This window comes from Hordeum vulgare, chromosome 3H (genome assembly GCF_904849725.1).
Source record: "Hordeum vulgare subsp. vulgare chromosome 3H, MorexV3_pseudomolecules_assembly, whole genome shotgun sequence".
Classification (NCBI taxonomy): domain Eukaryota; kingdom Viridiplantae; phylum Streptophyta; class Magnoliopsida; order Poales; family Poaceae; genus Hordeum; species Hordeum vulgare.
Window position 1 is genome coordinate 41,611,740 of NC_058520.1, and position 27,481 is coordinate 41,639,220.

The 27,481-nt window shown below is 42.5% G+C and overlaps 1 protein-coding gene across 1 annotated transcript; it reads left to right on the forward strand.

Moving 5' to 3' along the window:
* The first annotated feature begins 13,782 nt into the window (after positions 1-13,782).
* LOC123442883 (translation machinery-associated protein 22) lies at positions 13,783-16,230 on the forward strand. Its single transcript, XM_045119056.1, has 7 exons — positions 13,783-14,081; positions 14,195-14,278; positions 14,358-14,422; positions 14,592-14,673; positions 14,837-14,904; positions 14,987-15,070; positions 15,886-16,230. The coding sequence occupies exons 1-7, from the start codon at positions 13,919-13,921 to the stop codon at positions 15,940-15,942; spliced, it is 603 nt and encodes a 200-aa protein (XP_044974991.1). The 5' UTR covers positions 13,783-13,918; the 3' UTR covers positions 15,943-16,230.
* The last annotated feature ends 11,251 nt before the right edge of the window (positions 16,231-27,481 follow it).

Below are 27,481 nucleotides of genomic sequence, written 5' to 3' on the forward strand. Positions count from 1 at the left end.
TCCTTGTGTTTTGGAGTAGTCATACGGTTGTGGTCTGCTTTGGTCTGTTTGGGTATCTGCAAGCTTCAGTTGATTGTATGGGACTAGTTTGGTACGTACAAGTTTCAGTTTGAGTTGCAGTGCCTACGATTCAGTGAAAGAATCGATATGGTTGAGCCTTGAGGAGATCCGTCGGACGCAATGAAGATACTAGGTTGGAACTGTCGTGGGCTGAACTCGGCCCGGGCAGTTCGTGTGTTTCTGGATGTCCAGAAGCCAATAAAATCGGATGTGGCTTTCCTGTCTGAGACGCATCTGACGGTTAAGGCAGAAAAGTTAGCGAAAAAAACAGGGTTTCAACATTTGATTGTGAATGAAAGTGATGGCAGGAGCGGTGGCCTCGTTTTGTTATGGGGCAGCCAGGTAAAAATTGTTGAATTGAGCACTATGAACCAGCATATTGATGTGTTGGTGGAGGAAGATGTACCGTGGAGATTCACAGGAATCTACGGTGAACCTAGTTGGGAATTGAAGGAAAGAACTTGGACCGATATTCGTGATCTACATGACTTACTTAAGGTCCCATGGCTGGCCCTAGGTGATTTTAATGAGATTCTATTTAATTCTGAGACGGAGGCTGGTAATCCCCGTCCAATGAGATTCATGCAGGCATTCCAGGATTGCCTCGATAAGTGTGGGCTGATGGACATTGAGTGCGTAGGGGATAAATTTACGTGGAGACGGGTGAAAACTAGAGAGAGACTTGGACAGATCAGTCTGCTCGGTTCCTTGGAGTATGACGAAATCGGACCATAGGCCAATAGTAAGAGAAAGGTGTGATAGCTTCCGGATGCCTAGGCACCCTCTATGAACAGTAAAATTTAGAAAAAAAATAAAAAACAAAATTAAAAAATATGAAACTTTGCAGCATCAACGATGATCAAACTTTGTAGGTTCCTACAAGTTTTCATGTCAAAATATCATGTAGAGAAAGATGTACAAAGAAGTTTCAGATTACAACGCTAAAAGTGCCCAAAACTTCAAGCATTGAAATATTGTTCGTGTGTAGAGCTCCTCGAATAGTTTTTTGACATGAAAACTTGCAAACACCTACAAAAATTCATCATCTTTGATGCTGCAAAATTTCAGATTTTTCTTATTTTGTTTTCTATTTCTTTTGATTTTACTGTTCATAGAGGGTGCCTAGGCACCCGGGAGCTAAAAATCCACTCTCCAATAGTAGTGGATACCGAGTACCACAAAGAAATCCTAGGAGGGAAGAAGAACACGATCAAACGGTTTGAGGCGCGCTGGCTTCTTGAACCTACTGTAGAAGATGTGATCAAAGGTCCTTGGGAGAAGGCAAGGAGTAGGAAATATCCGTTGTTAGACACTTTGAACGAGGTCCATATGGACTTACATAAATGGGACAAGAAGTATCTTAAAGCTCCAAAAAAGAGGATAGAGGGTCTTAAAAAAGAATTGAACGAATTGAGGAGAGGGCCGTTGTCTGATGAGGCTATGGAAAAGCAGAAGCAAATCTTGATGATTTTAGAAGATCTATTTGAGCAAGAGGAAATTGAGTGGCTGCAAAAGGGTCGGGCTAATTGGCTACGCAGGGGTGATAGAAACACAGACTTCTTTCATCACTATGCAACCAACCGGAAGAAAAGAAACATGGTAAAGTTCCTATTGCATGATAATGGGGCGCTAGTAGAAGGCGAAAATAATCTAGCTCCGATTGATTGCTGGTTATTTTAGTAATCTTTTTACAGCCGAGGTGCATGAGCAGGACCAGGATGTGCTTAATAAGGTAAAACCGAAGGTGACAACAACAATGAATAACCATCTATTGGCACCGTTTACAGCCGAGGAAGTGAAGAAGTCATTATACAGTATCGGTGATATGAAAGCCCCCGGACCGGACGGGTTACATGCTGCTTTCTACAAAAGATTTTGGGTAATGTTGGAGGATGAACTAATCTCAGAGGTCTTGCAAGCTTTGAACAGCGGAATAATCTCAGCGGGATGGAATGAGACGGCCATTGTTCTAATTCCGAAAGTGTTGAATCCTGAAAAAATACACAATTTCGTCCTATCTCGTTATGCAATGTGATTTATAAAGTGATTAGCAAGGTGCTAGCAAATAGATTGAAAATTATCCTTCCGGAGGTGGTTGGAGAATCACAAAGTACTTTTGTTCCGGGAAGGCTAATCACTGACAACATTCTTATTGCCTATAAAAGTATTCATCGAATAAAGAAGAAAGCTGGGAACCATGGCTTATGCGCAATGAAACTAGACATGCATAAGGCTTATGAGAGGGCCGAGTGGCACTTTTTGGAGGGTATTATGCTCAAGCTCGGGTTTGATGAAAGATGGGTACGGTTGATCATGGCATGTGTGAAGTCGGTCACTTATATTGTTAGGTTTAATTCATATGAGACAAATCGGTTTACCCCTTCTAGGGGCCTCCGGCAAGGCGACCCTGTGAGCTCGTACTTATTCATCTTGGTTGCTGAAGCTTTGTATGTGATGATTTCAGATGCTGAGGAGAGAGGCCTCATTGAGGGGGTGAAAGTATGCCGGAAGCCCCCTCTGTCTCTCACTTGTTTTTCGCAGATGACTCTTTAATCCCGATGAAAGCTTATGTAAGTAACGCAAATTCTTTGAAAGTGATCCTTGATGACTATTGTCGTGCTTCTGGACAATTGGTTAGTGAAAGTAAGTGTAAGTATATAATTCAGTCCAAATACGGTTGTTGGAAAAAGGGTAGAAGTGTGCACTGTGTTGAACATCATGGTTGAAGCTCTCTCAGATAAATACTTCTAAAGGTTGTGGTTCAAGCATTCCTCTCAGATAAATACTTCCAATGATGATAGGGGCTGATAAAAGTGGTAGCTTCCAGTATTTGATTGATATTGGTGCAAGGATGGAAGGAGAAAACGTTGTCCATTGGAGGGAAGGAGGTGCTTCTAAAGGCTGTGGTTCAAGCATTGCTGGCATTTGCAATGTCTGTATTTAGGATTCCAAAGAAAATTTGCAAAGAAATTTCTGGTGCAATTTCGCAGTGTTGGTGGGGTGACCATGTCACTAACAAAAAGATGCATTGGTTCTTCTAATGCACACAACCAAACGCGTCCTCAATCGGACGTTTTCAACGAGTCAGGCCAAACTGATGCTATCAGCCCACGTGGGTGGCTCTAGCAAGACATGCATGTACGTGGTTTGCAGGTATTTTGTTGTAAGCAGCTCTGTAATCTCCTTTCATTCTTTCTACACAAACCGTGCTTCAATTCATGATAAGTTGTACATGAAAAATATCTACTCGACGTTATTATTCCATTCCAGCAATCGGACCGTAGTTTCGTTCACTCTATATGTTGAATTTTGTGTTCATATTTAAAGCTTTTTTGGAAAATTCGTGACACACAGTAGTCGTTCGAAGTTTCTTTTGAGGAAGAGTTTCACCTCGCTTTTAGACACGATTTCCATGTTATGTGTTTTCTGTTTCACTAATCATAAATGAGTACAGTGGTGGATCCAGGATTTTAAGTTATCAGGGGCAGACTTTTAAAAGAACAAAAAAAATCAAAGGCACAATACAATCAAATAAGACAATCAAGAAAACTAATTGACCAAGAGTATGCGTGCATTCAAGACGAGATTATCAAAGTAGTTTATTTCTCAAGAACTAGGCATAAATTATCAAAGTAGTTTTATTCTCAAGAACTAGGCAAAAATGTAATGCAAAAAATCACATAAAGTCTAACTTGGACTCCTGTTCGCTAAATCTTCTATGCTTTATCTCAAATATTTAATATCCAAGTCCATTATGTAACTAAAATATGTAAAAACAATCAGATTAACCTAAGTCACAATATAGGTGCCATTCGTTTAAACAAAAATAAGACGAATGTTTACCATTAACTTGTAGTTATACGTGCATGATTTGGAAGATGGCCTCTACGATTCCTTAGGCCATGAAAATGTTCGATGATCTTCTTGTCTTCGATCCCAGCAAATATATCTTGCTCAACATAGCAAACCATTATATCATTCAACCATTCATCACCTATCTTGTTTCTTAAATTTTTCTTTTATTATATTCATGGCTGAGAAAGCCCTTTCAACTGATGTTGTCGTTACCGGCAATATCAATGCGAGTTTGATGAGTCCATAAACCAACGGAAACGCAAATACTCCTTAGTTTGAACTAACTTGACAGACAGACTTGATAGACTATCACAACCACACAAAAAATGTTTTGGAAGGCCCGGGTCAGGTTCAATCTCAGCTGGATTAAATCTTTGAGGAATATCATCTTGCAAATTATTTGTATCAGTATATGTACTTAATACTACATGAACAATAGCTTCTGAACTGGTTGCATGTACTTCGGATTCTCAAACTTGGGGTCTAGACTGATTTATTGGGATAGCCTTGAAAAAAGATTCAATCTGCTTCATATTCTTAGGTCCCTACAACACCACAGTTTTAATTAATTTTCAGTGTTTAACTTCCAAGAATTAGGCTAAGACAACAACCAATTAAGAAGACTAGGACAGCGAAAGAACATGCTCCTTGTTGCATCTGGTGGCTGCTCGTTTGTTGTTTTGAGCAGGGGCCATGGCGACCGCAGCGACGACGTCGCAGGCGGCTGCGTCGACTCCGCTTCTTGTGTGGACGGCAACGCGATCAGGAGGACGGTATGTAGATGGACTCGTTGTCGGATTCGTCGGATTGGTCATCATCCGACGATTCAGATATTGACGAGTTGTTGCAAGACGACGACGTCGAGATGATGAGCCTCCTCGTCGACGTGCAAGCGTTTGAAGACCGCGTGAAGCTTTTGGATCAGAGGAGAGGGTCGAAGATGGGGCGACTCACCATCTATCGGAACCGCGCTCTCGGACACGAGCATTTGATGCGAGACTACTTCGCGGAGGTACCTACATACCCTCCTCGTCTCTTTCGCAGAAGGTACCGGATGCGTTGTAGTTTGTTTATGAAGATTGTGAACGATTGTGAGGCCGTCTCCTATTATTTTAAACGTCGTAGATCCGCCGCCGGTATCATGGGGTTTAGTGAATATCAAAAGATATCGGCGGCAATGCGGATACTCGCTTATGGCATACCCGTGGGTTATACCGACGAGCATCTTCGCATTGGGGAACATACAACCACGGAGTCCGTCCGTAGGTTTGCCAAGTTGGTCATCCGGTTGTATGGTGAGCAGTGTCTTCGGGCACCAAACGAGGAAGATACAAAGAGATTAATGGAAATGAATGAAAAAAGGGGATGGCCGGGGATGCTTGGTAGTCCTGATTGCATGCATTGGAGGTGGAAAAATTGCCCAAAGACATGGCAGGGAATGTATTGCGGTAAAAGCCGTGATGCTACCATTGTTCTTGAGGCCGTAGCATCGGAGGACACATGGATTTGGCATGCATTCTTTGGGTTGCCGGGAACACTCAATGATATCAATGTCCTCAATAGATCTCCTTTGTTCAAAAGATTAATTTCTGGGGATGCTCCAGCTTGCAACTACAAAATCATGAACAATGAGTACTCAATGGGATACTATATCACCGATGGCATCTATCCCGAATGGGCAACTCTTGTGAAGTCCATCAAGGAGAAAAATGGGGTGCCCTTAACAAGAAAACATGCTCATTTCACCAAGGCACAAGAGGCAGCCCGCAAAGATATTGAGAGAGCTTTCGGTGTTTTTCAAGCAAGGTTTGTCATAGTTCGGAGTCCAGCAAGGTTTTGGGACAAAAAAACCTTGATGAACATCATGAAATGTTGTGTGATTCTACACAACATGATCCTAGAGGATGAGAGAGGGTTAAACCTCCCTTGTTTCTATGACAATGTTGGTACCCGTGTGCAACCGGAAAGAAACCCTTCTCGCATACAAGCTTTTCTTGAAGCACATCGTGAGATTGAGGATGGAACCACTCATGGTCGGCTCCGGGATGATCTAGTAGAGTACCACTGGCATTTGGATGGACGGCGCATTGGCCCATGATGTATCTTTGTTTTACTTTTCTATGTCCTATTTGATTCGAACAATTGTTGTAATTTGCTCAAACATTGTTGTAATGATTTGAATGATTGTTGTTTTATTCAGTTTTGTAATAATAACTAGAATGATTATTGTTTTATGTCAAATGTGATTGAATTTGTGATATGTCATATGATAAAATGTGATGAAATATGTGATATATGAAATGACAGTTTTAAGGTTTGGGGTTGGGGCAAAGACTAGAACCCTCAAACCCAACCCTTAAAACATATATGTTTTTCAACCCTTAAAAGTGTTAAAAATGAGCAATTTCAACCCTTAAAACTGATATTACATTTAAGGGTTTGAGGGTTCTATTAGAGCTGCTCTTACAGCTACAAATAGTACAATACGTAATACACGTACGAACTCAAGACAAGATCACTTTTTTACAGTGCACTGGCAGGTACTCCCCCGTTCCTAAATACTACAATTTTTTTATAAAAAGCATAAAATGACTACATACGAAATAAAATAAATAAATTTATATTTTAAATATATATATATATATAATTATACATCTGTATGAAGTCCAATAATGAAATCTTTTAAAAAGACATATATATTTAAGAAGGGTAAAATGCAACGAGAGAGGCTATCCGTTATCTTGTATTTAGACGCAGACTATGAGTGAGTTGATCGTTGGCCATTAACAGTAATCGGTGCGTGACCCACCGCAAAGGATTAGAGACAGAATTCTCTAAAATCCACGCTGATTGCTGGTCAGGATGAGGCGCCAATTGACATTGAATGACTCCAAGGCAGTTCGGTTCAACTTTCTTTTCTTGACATGCCAGTGCCCGGTCACCGCTGTCAGGGCATCCTTAAGAGCATCTAAAGCCGAATAATCTTAAGAGTATCTACAGCCGATCCTTTCTATTTTCTTCCTGGACGTTCGAAACACCCAACCAATCAGTACCCATCAAAAAAGTTGACCCAACCAACCCCTTATTTGGTCCCTATGCATTCTAATTGACCGGCTTCTTTCAAATCGGGGTCAAATATAGGAACGACACGGGGGCTCTCGGACGCGACCGGGCGCGCCCGGACACTACACTCTATTTCATAACGGTCCCACTCACAGCCATCCAAAGAGGAGGTGTTCTTGTCCGTGTGGTCGAATAGGGACAAGCTTCTCTCTGACTTGCATAGGTCGATCAAATCTCATTGTGTCAAGTTCATTTCATTCATGTACATTGATGTCGTACTATAATGAACGGAATTTTTATTTTATGATTTAAAAAGAATAGTGAAAATATATTTTGTGAATGAAAAAATGCTATGCAAACATCAGTGTTTTATTTGTGAAGGAGATAGACGGTGTCTACGAACCTTGTGTGTCATAAGCAGAGAAAATTCATAGTCACCGCCCATATGCGTCACAAATGGCACAATGATGACTGAACCTTATCGCAATTCGACGATCCAACTATTTTAAGGCGATGGATTAGATCCTAAGACGGTGAGGTGGGACTAAAAACATTCAAAACTCGCCGGGCCAATACGGATATGAAATTTTTTGAGTATTTCAGTGTCTCGTCGGCCTAACACGAACGTGATGACCGACGTGCATGTGTTTGCATGTACATGTTTTAAAAATAAAATATATGATTGCAAATGGAATAATTTAAGGTTTGCCCGGTCAATGTCAGCGAACACGTCCAGACGCGTCCGCTAACGTTTGAGAACCCCAAATTTGCAAATTTCAGTTGTAGATGCTCTAACTTAAGGCAAAATTTAAACCCAAAAAGACTGACATAAAACTTACTAGATCCCAAAAGGAACGTGGGTATTTGGGAGGCTGGGGTATAGTCGATTCCCATAATCAGAACCTAGAAAACGCATATTTGGACTATAACTCTCCCAGTCAGTTCATCATCTGAACATTCCACTCCATAATGAAATTTCATTTTGCATTAACAGAAGCTCCCACCTTTTTCAATTTGAGCTACTCATTACAACATAGCTCAAACAAAACAGTACTTCCTCTATATCAAAATGTAATGACACTTTTAATTTGGTTTTGCATAGGGGCATAAAAACATCTTACATTTTGTTACGTAGGAAGTATCTACTCCTAGCTTCATACTGCAAGCTAACGATATAAATGTAGCTCAAACAAAAGATCTCACTACTATAACAGTGCTAATTAAACATAAACACCAGTACTTAATGAGTTCATCACAAAAGCCTAAAACTGTAAACATGAGAGCTTATCTTCTCCGCCACCCTAGACCTTGTGGGAGGACGTCGATGACGTCCGTAGCTGTCATACCATTGCTGCCATCAGGAGACTCGTCCTTGCCACCACTACTTCCTCCTCATCAACTACAATGTTGTCTTGCAACTCATCACATCCCTCGACATAGTCGCTTGCATCAGCTTGTAGGCGGTGCGGTGCTCGAGGTAGGCGAGCTCACGCTGTCAGGAGGCCTCATACTCCTCCATTTTGTGACGCTCGACAACGGGGAGGTGCTCACATTAGATGAGCGCATACCATAAGGAGGTAACGAACTTCTCATCGCGTGACGCTCCTCCTCGACCACGCGTTGTTCCGCAATGGTAGGTCTCGACGGATGCCAAGACCGCATGGGTGTCGTTCAACTCCTCTCCTCTTACATCTCGCACTCGACTTACTCGAGGTAGGTGAGCTTGGGCTTGACGGGCTTGAAGGTGGTCGCATTTCCCATGTCCTTTAAGACGAGCTCGATGATCGAACACAGGTTGGTTCTGGTAGAGTTTGCCAACGAAGGAGGGATGACGGTGGCGTAGCAGGCAAGAGGTGGCGGTGTGCATCGTAGGGTGAGATGGGCCAGGTGGCGTCAGTGCCCATGGAAGCTACTTCGGGACCATGGGGATGTGTTACATCATCGTGTGATTACGATTGGGGGGAGAGGATTTGGTTCATGGTAGTGCCAATTGTAGACGTGAGCACGGGTGATGGACTATGAGGGTCGGGCCGGTGGTGGTTGTCTAGTGAAATTTCTCTCTCATTTGAACTAGGGTTTTGGTTTCAGGGCTCGGGAAATGGAGAGAACCAATATATTTGCTTTTGATTGGGGTGGGGTAGTGCGTTGGGGAGGGTTGCCCTCCCAAAAAAGATTTAGGGTTTAAAGCCTTTATGAGCATCAATTAGATTCGATTATAGCCAAATAAAACTCTTCTTTTTTATTGCGTCACATAAACGATTTCCCATGCACCACCCCGATTCTCCCATCACACTAGGGGAAAGAATACTATTTAGTGCTTACCCCCAACAACGCTAAACTTGCATAGCCACTTTTTGTGTTCTTTTTTTGTCTTTTGACTGTGCGTTTTGCTTTTTTAATTTCTTTTCTGGGTTTCTATGGGTTTTTTCTTCATGTTTTTATGATTTTATTTTATTATTTATTTCAATGTGCCCTTACTTTTATTTTTATTTCTAAATTTATAGTTTCAAAAACAATATGAACATCTTATAAATTCCATACCATTTCCATTAATTCTAGAAGATATTTTGGATTCACCCATGTTTTTAGATTCTAGAAAAAAAAATCAAAATATTTTTAAAATTTTAACTCATATCCTTGTTTAAAAAACTATAAATAAAACTGTGAATATAAAAGTAGGCCTATAACCGGCACGTACCTCGCAAAGCCACATCCTCATACAAGGGGCTCTACTATGTAATTAGCCAAAACAGTAAAAGCTAAAAAGGGAATTAGTTATCAATCAATGAAATTTCATGCTTCAATCAGTTGCTTCAAAAGTGTAAACAGATGGAGAGAGGCGCGCAACAATATTCAACACTCATCTCATGTCTAGACTTTTTTATTCCTTGGACATGAGATTTAGGTAGGCTGTATAATATTTATTTTATTACTACGTTGGCAGAAACTTGAACTTCAGACCTCTTGGGTCATATACCATATTGGATTCATGCTTCGGCTAGTTGTTTGAAAAGTCTGAATTGATGGAGAGGTAGACAATAATATTTCAACATTACATACATAAGTAGTTTCTATTTTGTTTTGTGTTTTCTTCATAAGTATTGTTTTTAAGTATTATCACTTTTGAGGCACACAAAAATATCTCAACATTACACTTCAAAAGCCTATAGCTTGCTTGTCTGAAATATTATTGTTTGTCTCTCTCCATCAATTCTTATGTGCCTCTCTCCATCAAGCAAGCTATAGAGTTTGAAGTATTATTTCATTTCTTTTTTGTTTTGTGTTTTTTTTCGTCTTTCAAAAAGCTTGGAATTCCTAAACAAGAATTTACAAAAATGTTTACTAATGCAGAACAATGTTCACAAAATAAAAAACTATTCACAAATTCAAAATATATTTTCTTATTTTTATGAAGAATTTTTAATTTGGATGAAAAATGTTTTATGAGAATATTTTAATTTTGATGAACAGAAAGTTAAATTTTTAAAGAGCATTTTTTGTATTTCATGAACAAAATTTAAATTCAATGAACTTTTTCTCAATTTGATGAAAAAAATTGTATACACAAAATTTCTCAATTTGATGAAAAAAATCTCATTTTTTGAATTCAGTGAGGATTTTTTAATCCAAGAAAAGATCTAAATGTGATTAATTGTTTTGAATTTGAACATTTCTTAATTTCAAATAATGCCCGCCCCCAATTTAGAGATGTTCCAATTTCAAAATATATTCACAGATTTGCAAAATATGGTCTCGGATTTCGTAAGATGTTTGCGAATTTGGAAAAAAGAAAAAATAAAAAATGAAAATTTTAAAAGAAATTAGAAAGAAAGGGAAAATGTGAGCAGTATGTATCGGGCGACCTAAGCGCCGAATAGGTTCCCTGGTGATGTACACCACATGAAGCGATCCCTCGATGGCACAATTTCTTAAATGTTTCGAACATTTATTAAAAAATGAAATTATAAACATTTTCTAAATAGAGAACAATTTCGAATCCGTCACAATTTTTTCAAAAATCTGAACAAACTTTTTAATTCATGACCAACCTTTTGAACTCATAAAAAGTTTTAGAATTCATGTTTGTTCCAAATTCACATGCAATTTTGAAAGAGCATGCATTTTTTGAAAATGCATGAATCATTCTTGATATGCATAACATTTTCTAAAAGAGGAGGACATTTTCTTTTGAAGATTTTCAACTTTTGCAAAAAAATCTGAGTTTTTGAAAAAAGGAAAAAACCAAAAAAGAAACCAGAAAACCCCAAAAGGAAATATTAGGAAAATAACACGAGGAAAAAATGGCCTGATAGATCCCACAAAATCAGATGAGAAGTGCGCTTAGTGCTCACAACGGGCGAGACGTATCCTTTTTTTTACAATCGCAGGTGTCATATATTTGTTCCGAAATTACTAATTTATTTTAAATTTTTCGATAATGTTCGATCAGTGGGAGGAGACGTTTCTGTCGACTACCCGACTACAAAGGTGTCGTTGGTGAATTTGTTAATCCTGTAATAATATGTTGGTTCAGTTTTTCGGATATACTCGTAAGGGTAGATTGTATACCAGCTGACCCTATCGACGTGCTAAACGAGTCCTAAAAGGAACCTTATCCTTTCGCTGGGAGGGCGACTCGCTCGGCGACCGCAACGCCTGGTCGTCCGCCGTCGATCTCGTCGAGTCCCCTTGTCGGTGTCGTGACGTGATGCGCCCCAGATCCACGGGAGGTGGGCTGTGTGTATAGCGTACTTTGGAGGCTTTGTTGCTAGGCTTTTGCTGTTGAGGTGGGCTCCTCGGCATCGCGCTTGGCTCCGACCGGGCAGCGAGGGGTGGCGGAGACGCACACGACTTGATGTGTGTCGGGTGCTGCGTTGTCTCGTCGGCCTCCTCCATGGTGACGGCTTCAGGTCAGCTGCTTGTGTGTACTTTGAATTGAGCACTCGATATGATTGGGTGCTCGTCGTCGTCGTCCTTGGCTCTGCCTGGACAGGCGTTGGAGGAGCTGCACGCGAGTGCACATTCGTCCTGGCGCTGCTCTGGCCCGTGGGCTCTGTCGGCGGTGGCGGCCACATCTGACAGATGCGTTTTCGCGGGGACGGCGCTTGGTTGGTGGCTGCGTCTCATCGGCGTTTTGTTCTTCCGGGGCTCGTTCCACCTTGAGCTCATCTTCTGGGACGGGATCGACGGGTCATCGATGTAGATTCCTGCCGCTCGTCTTGGACGGTGAGGTTAGGTTTGGCCTGGCCGGCGTGCTCGGCGGCGGGCTTGGTGTTCTCGGGTTTGGTCGAGGAGGAGGCGTCTCGACCAAATCGGGAGTTTTGTTTCCTCGGCTTCGTCTTTATCACATCGACACATTCTCCGGTGTCGATAGGAAGTCGACGGAGTCCCGTACAAGAGTGCTCGGGCTGGCGTTGGTCACCCCTGTGGTGACCGCGAAAGTTGGCGAGAGACTTGGTGGCTCAACACTCGGGTGGTGGTTTGTGGCGGCAGATTTGGTAATTCTCCTTCTACTTCGTCCAACGGAGGTGCCGGAGCTGGAGCCGAGGATTTGCACGGGGACGTTCCCCGGTTGACGTGCCACGGCGACTATGCCTCGTCGTTTGTGACGGGGCTCTTCTTCGACTCAGAAAGCCCTTTTCGGTGATGGTGTGCCCTCGGCTCAAGGCTTTCCGATGCCTTCCTTTGCTGTTCGTCTCGTCAGCAACGGCGGCGGTTGGCGGCTGGTGTTTGCTCTTCGTGCTTTAAGGCCCCCGGGGGACCGGGTTGTATTTTCTCTTTCTTTGATGATCTTTTTTGATTTTGTGTTGGGACACCTTTGGTCTCTCATGGTCTCGAGTCGATGATGTGTATGTGTTATGTTCGTAACCTATGCTGGTTCACAAATATGCAGTTATCCTAAAAAAAGGTGGACTGTATATGTGTCTTCATAAGATGAGTACATGTGTCTATGTATATTGTGTGTGTACGGCGTTGAATGAAATTGTTCTTTTAAACAATGATGGATAGTATTTTCATATCTCCATGTGTGACGAAAACTTTTTTTGAGCCAAATACTTTTTGACTAACCTCTTTTAAGACAAATGTGTGACGAAAACTAAATGTGTCAATTAACACACTTCTTAGCCCAACCCATTCGCATGGGCTGGATTTCCGCTAGCCCAAATACATCCAACTGCTGCACTCGCCAACTTCTCCTTTGTTCTCTTGAAGGTCCTATACGGTACCTTCAGCGTCGGTTAGCCAAACCGGCACCAACAACGCTCCTTCTCGTGGGCCGGCCCATGTAGAATATGTTGGTCCTTAAAAATCGAAAAAAAGTTCATAGGATTTTCGAAAAAATCAGATTTGCAAAAAAAAAAACCGATAGTTATAAAAAAAGTTCACTTGTTTTTCAAATATGTTTATGTATTTTCAAAAAGTTTACAAAATTCGAAAAAATCATTGATTTTTTAAAAAAGTTCATCAGTTTTTAAAAAAAAAACAAAAATTAAAAACAGTTCATCGTTTTTTTTAAAGTTCAAGGATTTTAAATTATGTTAACCGATTTTCGAAACAGTTCATCAATTTTAAAAAAAGTTCATCAATTTTTAGAAAGTTCACTAATTTTTAAAAAAATCATCGAAAAAAAATATCACGGGCTAAAACACAGATCGATTTTTAAATAAGCCGGTTCAAGACGGAACGCTGCAAGCGCCGGTTAGCAAAATTTGCCATTAACCGACGCCTGTGGCGCTATATAGGTTTCCCTTGTTCTTTTGCGTCATTACCGAAAGGAAAGAAAGGTAGAGAAAAAATCGCACCCAAATCCGTCGAGCAGAACCAAATCCGTCACGACTCCACGAGCACTCGAGCAGGGCAACACGGGTTCTCGCGGCCCACCTCATCGAGCATTCCGCGTCAGATCGGATCGAATCCTCCGGCGGCGGCGGCTGCGGTGATGGCGGCGGAGAAGCCGGCCCCGGCGAAGGTGCTCTACTGCGGCGTCTGCGGCCTCCCCGCGGAGTACTGCGAGTTCGGCCCCGACTTCGAGCGCTGCAAGCCGTGGCTCCGCGCCCACGCGCCCGGCGTCTACCCCGACGAGCTCGTGGCCTCCTCCTCCGGTTCGCCCCCATGACCTACCCTTCTCGCACGTTATCCCCCACTTCGTTTACGCCTGCCCTGTGTTGGTTCCGCTCTCTAATGCTTCGTGCGGTGGTTCGTTTGATCTGTGAAGGCGGCGATGATAAGGACGTCGGCAAGGTCGGCGAGCGCCTCCAGGGCGTCAGCATCTCCCCCGCCGACGGCTCCTCGAGCTCAGGTTTGGTGTGAGCTCCTGCCTTGTCTTAAACCTAAAACTAGGAAAAGTTCGGTCAAATTGATGTGTGTTGTGTTTGCAGGGGGTGCCTCGGCATCCAAGACTGAAGAGGTGAAACGACTGCCGGGTGGTAAGCTCAAGAAAAAGGTTGGTTCCCTTTGCACACTTTATTACTTAAGTTCAATTTCTAGCTGTTTGACTTCAACCCTAGATGCTGGTCTGAAATTGAGGATTTGTTATTCTGGTTTGAGTTCGGGCCAATGTAGAATGTCTGTCCTGCAGTATTTTGACTGCCAATGTTCCTTTTTATGTGTAGGACAAGCAAGAGGTTATTATTGAGAAGATTGTCCGCAACAAGCGCAAATGTGTTACCGTGGTGAAAGGCCTGGACTTGTTTGGTGAGTGGTACACTTAACTCTTTGCACCTTGTGGAATAGGTTATACTGTAGATGCTAGATCCAGGCTTGAGTAGAACCTGCCTTAAAGCTCCATGATGTTATGTATTCGCTACTAAGGTTGGCCATATTTTAATAGATCGTGTTTGTTTCCTGAACATTTTAGGTGTAAAGCTGAGTGACGCTTCGAAGAAGCTTGGAAAGAAGTTTGCTACGGGAGCTTCGGTGGTCAAGGTAATTAGTTATCTCTGAAACTATGGCTTTTCGTCTTTCATTAAGGCCTTGTCTAACTGTCTCTTCTTAACGTGTTCCCCAGGGCCCAACTGAGAAGGAGCAAATCGATGTGCAAGGAGACATATCATATGATGTTGTGGATTTCATTACAGCTACATGGCCTGATGTAACTTATCCATCTCTTCATCTTATTATGGTTTACATGTTTTTTATGCTTTCATGGCCGTTTGCTTTCTGTTCAACTTGACAATTCATTTGGTTTCAAACCACGCGGAAGACTGATTTTATCTTTGCGCTAGCAATTTATGGAAATCCAACTCACTAATGTTCTTCCAGACCAAGAAAGTGAAGCTATGGAAGTGTAGGAATACTTATTAGTTATCACTTCCAGCTTCGTGTAGAGCAATGGAAGCTTTGTGGAGGTCTTGCATTCGGTGGGTACTTAAATGGATAAAATAATGGGGTTGGCTCAATGGTGTTTACAGCATTTCTCATATTTGCTCAGAAGGTTATGTAGTAAAATTGTGGAATCAATCTCCTATGGTTTAATTTCTGTACTTAACAAACAATCTCACCGAACCTTCATCAGTTGCTAATATAGGTTCAGTTTTAATGGAACATGTTGTGTAATACCGTGGGTATTTTAGATCTCAACCAGGATTCATCGTATATTCCTAAATATAAGTCCTTTTAGAGTTTTCAATATGGACTACGTACGGAGCAAAATGGGTGAATCTACAGTCTTAAATATGTCTATATATACATCCGCATGTAGTCCATATTGAAATCTCTAGAAAGACTTCTATTTAGGAATGGAGGGAGACTAACAGGGAGTACAACTTGATGTTATATCTTTGCGCTTTAACACTAATGGAACAACTAATTTAGTTCTCCAGTTATTGACCCATGACCATAATCTGATTAAATTTTGCAAGACTCATCTTGGTCATGTTGGTTACACCTTGCTATTCTGTCTTTCAGGTTCCTGAATCGGCCGTATATTTCATTGAAGATGGAAGGAAGGTTGCTGCTGCTTGATTGAATATGGTTTACAAGGCAATACACCAGTGGAGTTACAAATATGATAGAAATATAAGGCAAGAGATGGCCGTTAAGGCATGCCTGTCACATGGGTTCTTAATCCTTACTCCCAAGACACAACTCGCTCCATTTTGACTTGTGGGTCAGTTCACAAGTGGTGTTTTAACTATCGCTGGCACGTCGCCTTCGTGTATCATGTTTTATTTGATAGTCGAGTTTCTCCTGCAGGCGAGTATGACATCCATATGTGGTTTATATGTTTAATTAATGCGCTTTTGAATCCTAGTTTCAGAACAATTCCATACCAACTACCTATAAACCAGCGAAGCCTTTTCTACTTTCTTAGGAACAGTCTGGTGTTTTGTGTTACTTTTGTATGGCATCAAGCAAGGTTGGAAAAAGCGGTAGGCGTAATAATCGCGGCGGTGGGCCTTCGCCTAGGTGGCCTAGGCTGACACACAATTTTGGCTATCGGGGAGTATTTCGGGTGTTACATTACATGTGGATCTATTTGATTTAGAGCATATAGGTATGTAAACAACTACTCCCTCCATCTCAAATTAAGCGTCTTAACTTTGTACTAGCTCTAGTATAAAGTTATACTGAACTTGAGATACTTATTTTGGGACGTAGGGAGTAGCTGCTGACATTGGAATATGGCCCATTTGGACTGTCTATCCAATATGGCATGATTGCTTGATTGAGTGGACAACTTCTTGCTTCCAGTGTCTAGAGTTCTGTTTATGCTCTGGCGACTCTTTTTTTTTAACACAGTGCTGGCATAAGTAAGTTATACTTCCTCCGTAAAGAAATATACGAGCACCCTACGGAGGGAGTACTAGCCTACTTCTAGTGATGTACCGTTAGTTCTTTGTCGGTGTGCACCCTTGGTGTTTTGTCATCATGTTGTTGCAATGTCCTGTGTGAACTAGATAGCCCATTATCACAAAGAAAAAAGATAGATCTTGATGATGCATCATGATTTAGTGTGGCCATGTAATCGTTTTGAAAGTATTTCCTATAAATCGCCATGATCATTATTAAAAACATACTCACCGAATTTGTTGTGGTGGTCCCCTGCTAATTGCTGATTTGTTCTTTAATTCAGAAAGAATTGGTCTATTTTTTTTTGCTTATACGGGGCCTCACCCAAGGTTCGTCGGAAGGTATCTTTATATCAGGCCCTGGCACTAATGCACTACTGTAGGCTGACACTGTGGATGATCTTCCACTTTTTATCAGGATAGTCTATCTTACAATATTAGAGTACAAAACAAGTACTGCTCCCTCCTTTCACAAATATAAGATGTTCTAACTTATTTGTGGATGAGATGCATATAGACATGTTTTAATGAGTTTGTTCACTCATTTATGTATGTAGTTCATAATAAATATCCAAAACAGGAGTGAGTATCTTACTCCCCTCATTCATCTAGAATCCATGAGACCCCCTAAAAAATTACTAGATTCCAACAACCCCCTAAAATTTGAAGAGGAAAAAAGGCTACATCTTACAATGGTACTGCTTAATTGAGATTCTTTATATCAAGAGTGTTACAGGTGCATTGGTTGTCAATTTGTCACTACACTAGTAATGTAGTATAAAAAGACAGCTGAGGAAAGACCGGAGAGATCTAAACAAGAGGCAAAAGATGCCAGAATGGTGGAAAAAGGGGAAGACGTCCCCTTGTTTCCTTCCGAACTCGGAGCCACGTGATCTGTGCAGTTGGATATAGAGTTTACATATATCACGCCTTCCTCGCTGGAGCTGATACCAGCGTGATCCACCCATCCATCTCGGCACGACATGATGGTGGTGTACGCTACCGCCATCAGCAAATGGAAAGCTCATTCCTACGTGATCTCTTGTCGGTGCCACCCTGCAGCCATCCCGGCTTCCGGCCGAAAATGCTGCTGCTCTGGACATGTTCCGCTCCAGGCTCCTCCGGCCAGGGAGTTAGACAATAGTTTGTTCGTTATTTACACGTGAACATGATTTGTGGCCTCGAATTTTTAATACCACTCACCAGCCGTATACAAGGTAAGCCGCCGTCGGTGGTTTGTTTTGTACTACCAAAAATGCCAATTATGTTTTAGGGATTTTGTTTGGGTTACGCTACACGTCGGCTGACGGATTGTTTTAAAAGATTCACCAGTTCGACGGCCATTAGATCTATATTTAACTAGTATCCGGCGGCCATTAGATCTATATTTAACTAGTATCCGACACAATCCTTATCTTTGCAACAAGGCTTATGTTGCAAAATACTTTGCAACAATGCATATGTTGCACGAATCTTTTACAACATAGGTTATACTGATTTTTTTTCTTCATTGTTTTTACAGCATGGGTGTTGCTGCAGAAAAAAAATGTAACATAGATGATGTTATAGAAAATATTACGATTTTCTTCTTTTTCATAGTTTTCGCAACATAGGTGTTGTTGCCGGAAGCAATTTGCAACACGCGTGATGCGTGATGTTGCAGAATGAGACACACAAAGAAAACACTTGTCACACAGAGCGAACGGCAGACCACTCGCATACGATCCGTCAGCTAAAGGCAAGCGTTTTCTTTTTCTTTGTAAGTGAAATATTAATAATATCGTGAAAATATGATCTCAAAAGCTACTTAAGATATCGAGGATGTGCAGAGCCAAATTATTACAAAGAAAGAAACGACCAATAAGACAACTACAACAAATAACATTAAACCCATTAAGCGTCATGTGAAGTGCGCTCAACCAGGTATGCCACGTGGCGCAAGTTGGTTGACCGCGGTGAGAAATCTTTTAGACAAAGATGAGGATTATTTTTAAATGTAATTTTCTTTTCTTTTTAGATGGAAATGAGGATCTTTGGTATTTTTTAAATGGAGGGGTATGCAAAGTGGCGCTTGTCGGTAGGTTGTGGTGTTTTTTTTACTAAAGGTGAGGATTTTTTTTTCAAGATGTTTTTTAGACAAAAGCGAGGACTCTATGTTTTTAGATGAAAATGTGCACACAATTTCCTCTCAAGCGGTGCCATCGGGTGGTGACCTAACCACTAGTGAACCATCAATTATGATAACCCCATAACACGGTTGTTAGAGCATATTTCTCCATGTGTGGTTTTGGTAATGGATGACAATCCCTATGGACTAATGGTTGTCTTGAGTTATATTCGAAAGATTTGTTCATAGACACTTTTTAAAGTCCATCTATTGATTTTAAGGAGTTTATATGGTGATTAAGGTGATATTGAATGTTTTATTCATAGATTGGTCATAGAGAAGATAAGACACAAGGTTGATCAAGACTAAGTCAAAGAGTGAATCAAGTTGATCAACACGTGTAACACCCAAATTTTTTAATTTGGATTTCTTGACTTTTGGATTGTTTTCAAAATGGATTTTTAAAATTTGGCTTTGATAAAAAGCTCTCAAGTTCTTTGAAAACCTCTTTAAGAAAATCTTTGGTGCTTTCTTTTCTCAACCTGCCTGGTTTAAAAAGGATTCTTTTAGCCTCTTCTCAAAGTGAATTGGTACGAGAGAATCTTTTATTCTTTTGCAAAACCTTAGAATTAATTTCTATAGGTTCAATTGTTAATTTCCTTCAAGATTTCCTCTTCCTCCATTCTAATTTAGACCCTTTGACACTTCTCTAACATCTAGGTTTGCATTTTTATTGTTTTCCCAAAGTTTTAGAAGGGTCTAACCACCTTTTTATATTTTATTTCCAATAACAGTATTTTCTGTAATCAGTTTTGACCCCAGCAAATTTACAAAGGAACTCAGTGATTCCTTTGGAATTTGAGACCCAAACTCTTACCCTTAGAAGGCCTTAGTACTCACAACCCATTTCACCAAAAACCTTGGACTCGCCAGTTTGAAAAATTCAAATTTCATTTGACTCAAGTTTGACGCAAAAGACTCTGTTTTAATGAAAACCTGACTAAAACATATTCAAAAATTCTGAAAAATTGTAGGCAGTCTGTGCACCCAATGAGAGATCATCCCAAAAAATTTCAGCTCAAAATATTTTGGCCACGTGCCACTTTCATTTGGTCGAACACCTATCCTGCACTGTAGCCCCTGTCTCTGAACTTGATTCAGTCAAACATTCAGAGTTCAGTGTTTTAGTCAGTGCGCAGCGTCAATCACCATAGTATTGACGAGAGCTGCTCGATCCTATGCCCGAGCTTATCCAGGCGTCGAACATCACCTTGGAAGCTTGTTGGCTTCGGTGGTGAGCTGGCCGATCCAATAAGCTCCGACAGCAGCACCTGCAGCGGCTGCCGCGGCCACCAGCGCTTCCCCTGATTCAGCCCCGCACCGTCTGGCACCGCCCCTTGCACCTGAAGACTCCGCGTGTCCCTGGCCCCAGTGCATGCAGTGTTTTTCATCGCCACGCCCCGGGCAGCGCACAACACGAACTCTACTGCCACCGTGCACAGTGAGACCCACACCGTCGAGCCGCTTCTTGCGCCGATGGCTCGTCGATCTTTGACCGGAAATGGAACCCCCTAGCTGAGTAGGTACCGACCCGACCACATAACCGCCTGACTAAGCTCCTGGATCACCGGAATTGCTCGCCGGAGTTAAGACCCGCGGTACCTCTTTTGGTCCTTTATAAATATAGCCCCCTCCGAGCTACCGAACCCATCACTCACTCCATCCCCACTCCGAAGCCGTGCCCAAGCCTGAGAAGGGCCTTGGAGAGGCCTTCTTCTCCGACTCCGCCCACTCCGATCCTCCACTGATCTCGACATCATTCGAGCAAGGTGAGCGGAGATGTGAGCCTCTGAGACGTTGTGTGGCTTCCTAGTGGTTCCCTCCTCCTGAGCCCCCTTCCGATTTGATTGCAGGCGAGCCCCTCGGTGAGCTCCAATGGTGCCCGAAGCTACCGTCCGTCGGAGCACGATGGCCGTCGACGTAGAGCCTCCCCCTCAACCCAATCCACCTCTCACCGACGTGAGTGCGTAGGTGCCCTCGGTTGGCTCTCCCCCTTCGTCTGTCGTCGCTGGCGACCACCGCACGCCTCTGGCGCCGGTGAGTTCGAACCTGACAGGCTGGGACCCCCTCGTCAGGGTTTTTTTTTGAAACGTTTTCCCCGAAGGCGTTTTCGCCAGAAGCCGTCTTCAAGGGAGGCTAACATATTTCTTTCAGGCGTTTTGAGTTTTCTCAAACTAGTCCCTCGACAGCTTCTGTTTTATTGCAGAATGGTCCCTGATCTTGTTTTACTTGTAACTATTAAACTATAACAACTTTTGAATTGATTCTTTTTGCAAAATCTTGCTCTGAGGGTCTAGTTTATTTTCAGATTTATTGAAAAATTGTTTGGAGAAAGTAGCTAGTCCTCAACTCATACGATGGTATGTGTTATATGGCGTAGATTACGACGAAGGAAATACCGACGTTAACTTCACCGAGCTTGATCGTGACTACGTGGAACCAGACACGCATGTTTGAACTTTTGATGTGTTGTTTGCTCACAATTTTTTTTAACATTCATCCATTACATTATTCAAGCATATTGTATATCTCATAAACAATGTTAAAACATGATTGTGGCAAGTGATGGTTGTGAGAGGTCGTGGATAACCTAGTCACGTGGATCGTGATTGTTATGGCCTGATCATGACAAGTGCATAATTGTGATGGGAAGGAAGTAATAACTCCAATATCGACCTAGATCGAGTCTTGTCAATGTCTTACTTTTAGTATAGTGCTACCACAGTTTCCTGAATGAGGATTCTGTATAGTCGATCGTAGGCCTATTATGAGTCGCACACCAAGTAGAGGGGCTGGGATGAAGGTATCCATGGCCGTGGACTAAATCTAGTCATCCTGTCAGGTGCCATTGGTGTTTCCGGTCCGGGACCCAGAAGAAGGGCACTCCCTTGTAGCGCGTGGTATAAATTTGATCCCATGCTAGTCGAGGTCGGAGCCTCCCTGTCTTATGGTTTTGTCCTGGCAGCGTAGTCCGGGTGAAGCCGGGCTTCGCGGGGGTAAAATGGGTGTGTGCTGATTTTGAGTGTCCGCTTCTAAAATATCGTATGCAGAATTAGTCATATAGACTATCGGAACCCGTGGGTTATGGGTAAAGAGTACACCCTCTGCAGTGTCAAAACTATTCGAGTAGCCGTGTCCACGGTTAAGGACGGTTGTTTGACAAGTCAAGTGTCGATCTTAGAGTCGGTCCTTGGAGTACAAGTTGGTTGAACAATAGTGGTTGTGGATATCTATCGGTATTGTGGAAATTTTTTATTATTAGCAACTTGGTTCTAAAATTATTCTGAAGGTTGGTTGTACCACCCGGATAATTCTTATTTATTTTATGCCCTTTCTGTGGTGTCGCTATGACGCCCGACTGTGGTCTATTATTTATTTTTATGCCCCTTCTGTGATGTCACCAAGACGCCCGACTGCGGCTTGTTATTTATTTTATGCCCTTTCTGTGGTGTCGCTAAGATGCCCAACTGTGGCCTGTTATTTACTTTTATGCCCCTTTTGTGGTGTCGCCAAGACGTTCGACTGCGGATTGTTATTTATTTTATGCCCATGCGGCTTGTCATTTATTTTATGCCATTTCTGTGGTGTCGCTAAGACGCCCGACCGCGGCTTGTTATTTATTTTATGCCATTTCTGTGGTGTCGCTAAGACGCCCGACTGCGGCTTGTTATTTACTTTTTTGCCCTTTTTGTGATGTCGTTAAGACGCCCGATTGTGGCTAGTTATTATTTTTATGCCCTGTTTGAGGTGTCGCTTAGACGCCCGACGGTGGTAAATTAATACTTGTTAACCTTTCGAGGCGTCGCTCCACACACCCGATCGGTGTATTTTTATTTTTCTATTGGGATATCCGGGAGGATTACTGCCCGATTTATCAACTAACTTAATTTATTTTTAACACCTCTATTTGATAAATTATGATCTGAATCATGCATATTAATAATTAACTGCATGCATCTCATCTTTTGTGCAAACTATTTGCGAGTACTTTTCAAAATACTCACTGGCTTGTTGATGTGGTCAGATATGGATGAAGGAGATCTCATGGATGAAGAGTTCGATAGCGAGTCCGATGTCTAGACGAGTCCCAGTCAGCCTTGCAATCCTAGAATCTACCACTGTATTATTTCACCGCTTTCGCCACCACGAATAAATCGTCAAGCCTCACTCTGATGCTTGGAGCGTAGTAGTACTTGTCATGTCACATTACTCTGATGTGATGTACCCCTTTTATTACGAGCAGTAGAGTTACCCCATTACCACTGTAACATATCCGTCTGTGTGAGACTTGGACATGTTGTAATAAAATTGTAGAGCAATCTCTGCTCTACTCTGTTTAATATTAAGTACTACTGGTTTTCTGTATCAAGATGAGTCTATCAGTGGAAAATATTTTTCTACACTAGTGATGCACATGGCCGATTTCCAATAAATTATTTTATTTGGAAACCGGTCGTGACAACATGCAAAGCATACAAGATGTACCAAGAGGAATCAAGTGATCACATGGTATGGTAAGCATTGTCCATTAGGATTCGTGTACTAACACATGGTCTATGCGGGAGTTCTATGTGGGGTAGCTATGTTTCCATGGGCTTGCGTCAAAAGAAAGATCTCATACAACCCATGGAGGATGACATCTAGTGGTGATCGTCATCAAGATTGCGGTGTGCAAGTTTAAGTGGAGCATCACAAAGAGATCATGCTTGAAGCTTGTCATCCATTTTGAAGATGTGCCGAAGAGTAGGTCATCCATAGTGGAGTATGGGAGAGAAATCATCTAGTCTTGATTGAGCCAGCACAATCAAGAAAGGTGGTCCATATTGTGTTGGGGAACGTCGCATGGGAAACAAAAATTTTCCTACGCGCACGAATACCTATCATGGTGATGTCCATCTACGAGAGGGGATGTGTGATCTACGTACCCTTGTAGACCGTACAGCAGAAGCGTTAGTGAACGCGGTTGATGTAGTGGAACGTCCTCACATCCCTCGATCCGCCCCGCGAACCGTCCCGCGATCAGTCCCACGATCTAGTGCCGAACGGACGGCACCTCCGCGTTCAGCACACGTACAGCTCGACGATGATCTCGGCCTTCTTGATCCAGCAAGAGAGACGGAGAGGTAGAAGAGTTCTCCGGCAGTGTGACGCCGCTCCGGAGGTTGGTGGTGATCTTATCTCAGCAGGGCTCTGCCCGAGCTCCACAGAAACGCGATCTAGAGGAAAAACCGTGGAGGTATGTGGTCGGGCTGCCGTGGAAAAGTCGTCTCAAATCAGCCCTAAAACCTCCGTATATATAGGGGGAAGAGGGGGAGCCTTGCCTTGGGGCTCAAGGAGCCCCAAGGGGGTCGGCCGAGCCAAAGGGGGGAAGGTCTCCCCTTCCAAACCGAATCCAACTTGGTTTGGAAGGTGGAGTCCTTCTTCCCTTTCCCACCTCCTCCTTTTTTTTCTTTTTCTCTTTGATTTTCTTCCTATGGCACATAGGGCCTTCTTGGGCTGTCCCACCAGCCCACTAAGGGCTGGTGCGCCACCCCCAAGGCCTATGGGCTTCCCTGAGGTGGGTTGCCCCCCCGGTGAACACCCGGAACCCATTCGTCATTCCCGGTAACTCCGAAAACCTTCCGGTAATCAAATGAGGTCATCCTATATATCAATCTTCGTTTCCGGACCATTCCGGAAACCTTCGTGACGTCCGTGATCTCATCCGGGACTCCGAAAAACATTCGGTAACCAACCATATAACTCAAATACGCACAAAACAACGTCGAACCTTAAGTGTGCAGACCCTGCGGGTTCGAGAACTATGTAGACATGACCCGAGTGACTCCTCGGTCAATATCCAATAGCGGGACTTGGATGCCCATATTGGATCCTACATATTCTATGAAGATCTTATCGTTTGAACCTTAGTGCCAAGGATTCATATAATCCCGTATGTCATTCCCTTTGTCCTTCGGTATGTTACTTGCCCGAGATTCGATCGTCAGTATCTGCATACCTATTTCAATCTAGTTTACTGGCAAGTCTCTTTACTCGTTCCGTAATACAAGATCCCGTGACTTACACTAAGTCACATTGCTTGCAAGGCTTGTGTGTGATGTTGTATTACCGAGCGGGCCCTGAGATACCTCTCCCTCACAGGAGTGACAAATCCCAGTCTTGATCCATACTAACTCAACGAACACCTTCGGAGATACCTGTAGAGCATCTTTATAGTCACCCAGTTACGTTGCGACGTCTGATACACACAAAGCATTCCTCCGGTGTCAGTGAGTTATATGATCTCATGGTCATAGGAACAAATACTTGACACGCAGAAAACAGTAGCAACAAAATGACACGATCAACATGCTACGTCTATTAGTTTGGGTCTAGTCCATCACATGATTCTCCTAATGATGTGATCCCGTTATCAAGTGACAACACTTGCCTATGGTCAGGAAACCTTGACCATCTTTGATCAACGAGCTAGTCAACTAGAGGCTTACTAGGGACAGTGTTTTGTCTATGTATCCACACATGCACTGTGTTTCCAATCAATACAATTATAGCATGGATAATAAACGATTATCATCAATAAAGAAATATAATAATAACTAATTTATTATTGCCTCTAGGGCATATTTCCAACAACAATGTAAGATATCGTAGCAAGCAAAACGAAGTTGGGGGAAGCGAAAAACAGGAGAAGGAACACAAGGTGGTTGGAGGTCAGGGCAATCGAGGAGCACAAGGTACAATGTGAGGAGTGCAAGGCGACAATCAAAGAAGATAAGTTGAGAATTCTTGAAGACGGAGCGCATATGAAGAAAATGAAGCAAGAATACAAGATCATATTCGCAAGCCGTGTTGGACATGATGTGGCCCAACTCAAGTATCTTGATGAAGGCAAAAATTATAGCATCAAAGATGATGGGTAGTGCAGGTGTGAGCGGACATGGTAGTGTGGATGGCAAGAGGAGTGGGAAGGGTAATGTGAGTGAGGAGTGGTGCTCGACTTTCATCTTCGTGTTTAGATTAAATCACATGCTCTAGCTTAATCTTCGTGTTTGGGTGAACCATATGCTAGAGCATCTACATTCGGGCGCCTCAAACCCCCCTCAAACGTCCGGACAAACCGCCTAATCACTCACCGGTCACTAAATCTTGATCCAGCTGGGCACCTCAAATGGCCCTCAAATGCCCGGTGATGAGGACATCAACACCATTGTTACACCCACAACCCCAGCTGATATACATATTGGACCAATTAGTAGAGCTCGCGCACGCCAACTGAATTACCAGGTACTTCCGTTTCTTGGAAATCCTTCTAATGTTCATGAACATATGATGCTGCCTAAGTTAGATACTTTTGTTGTACTTATGAATGAAGGACCTGGCGTGGACAAGAAGGATATCCCTTCGAGCAGGAACAAGCATGGAGTAGAAGGTGCACACGTGGGAAAGAACAATGGAGCTTCCACTCGTGATTTTTGCACTTTGTAGCCACCATAAGGAGAGCATGAAGGCTTGGACGAAATATTCAAGACGCCACTTTATAAATTTCGTCCATAGGCTAATATAGGTGCCGCACCACCTTATTTTTGGGCCAGGCCCATGTAATTTCGAAACATCACATTATAGGCTATATTTAGAATCTGTATGTGTGGGGAAACTGGGTTAGGGTCGGTTTCGGACCCCTCCTCCAAGGGGTCATGAAATTCCTTCTCTATTCCCCCATATATATAGCTCTTAGGGCGCCGTTTAGACTTGGGTTTTGTTTAGATTACAAGTTCGCCATAGCTGGAACTTCATGTTTTTCGTTTGTGTTCCACTACCACACAAATGCGTCACAGAACCCCACTTTCATCAATAAAGCTTTTCTCTTAAATTCGCAATATCCAGATTGCAATATTAGTTTCTTGCTTGTTCTTCGTTTGCGTGCAGGAAACATAACCTCATGGTCAGGTTGATCGTGCTCCGGCGTGGTCAATAATCTCTCGGAGTTGGTTTTGCGATTGCTAAGGCGCGACATCCTCACATGTTCGTAGTCGGATCATCAAAGTCTACTCCACCAAAAACGACACCATCTCATCGAGAGACAAGGACAACTTTGCATCTATCAAGTGGTATGAGATTTCCAGGTTGCTCGGTGAGATTTTACCAGTTTTTCGTAGTTAGATCACATCTGTTTTTCATACCTACAGTCCACGAAAAAGCCAAAAAAATAGGGTTAGATCATTATATGTGAACCAATCTGAGCCTTTGCATATTTTTTCCAGTATTTTGCTTTGTTGTATTTGCGGTTACATCGTCGTGTCGAGTTGTTGGTCTTAGTGTCTAGTCCTTTAGAGTTTCGAGTTCTATTCATAGGTTGTCACGCCATCACCGCGCCATCTTTCATCACTGCCATATACCACCACCATGCTACCATCATCGCTGCTGCCGTATACCACCACCATGCCACCATTATCCTTGCTGCCATATAGCACTACCACATATTCACCACCAATCCTAGTCTGAGTCCTTTACGTCTTAGGTTAATTTCAAGATCCTCCTGTTTTCG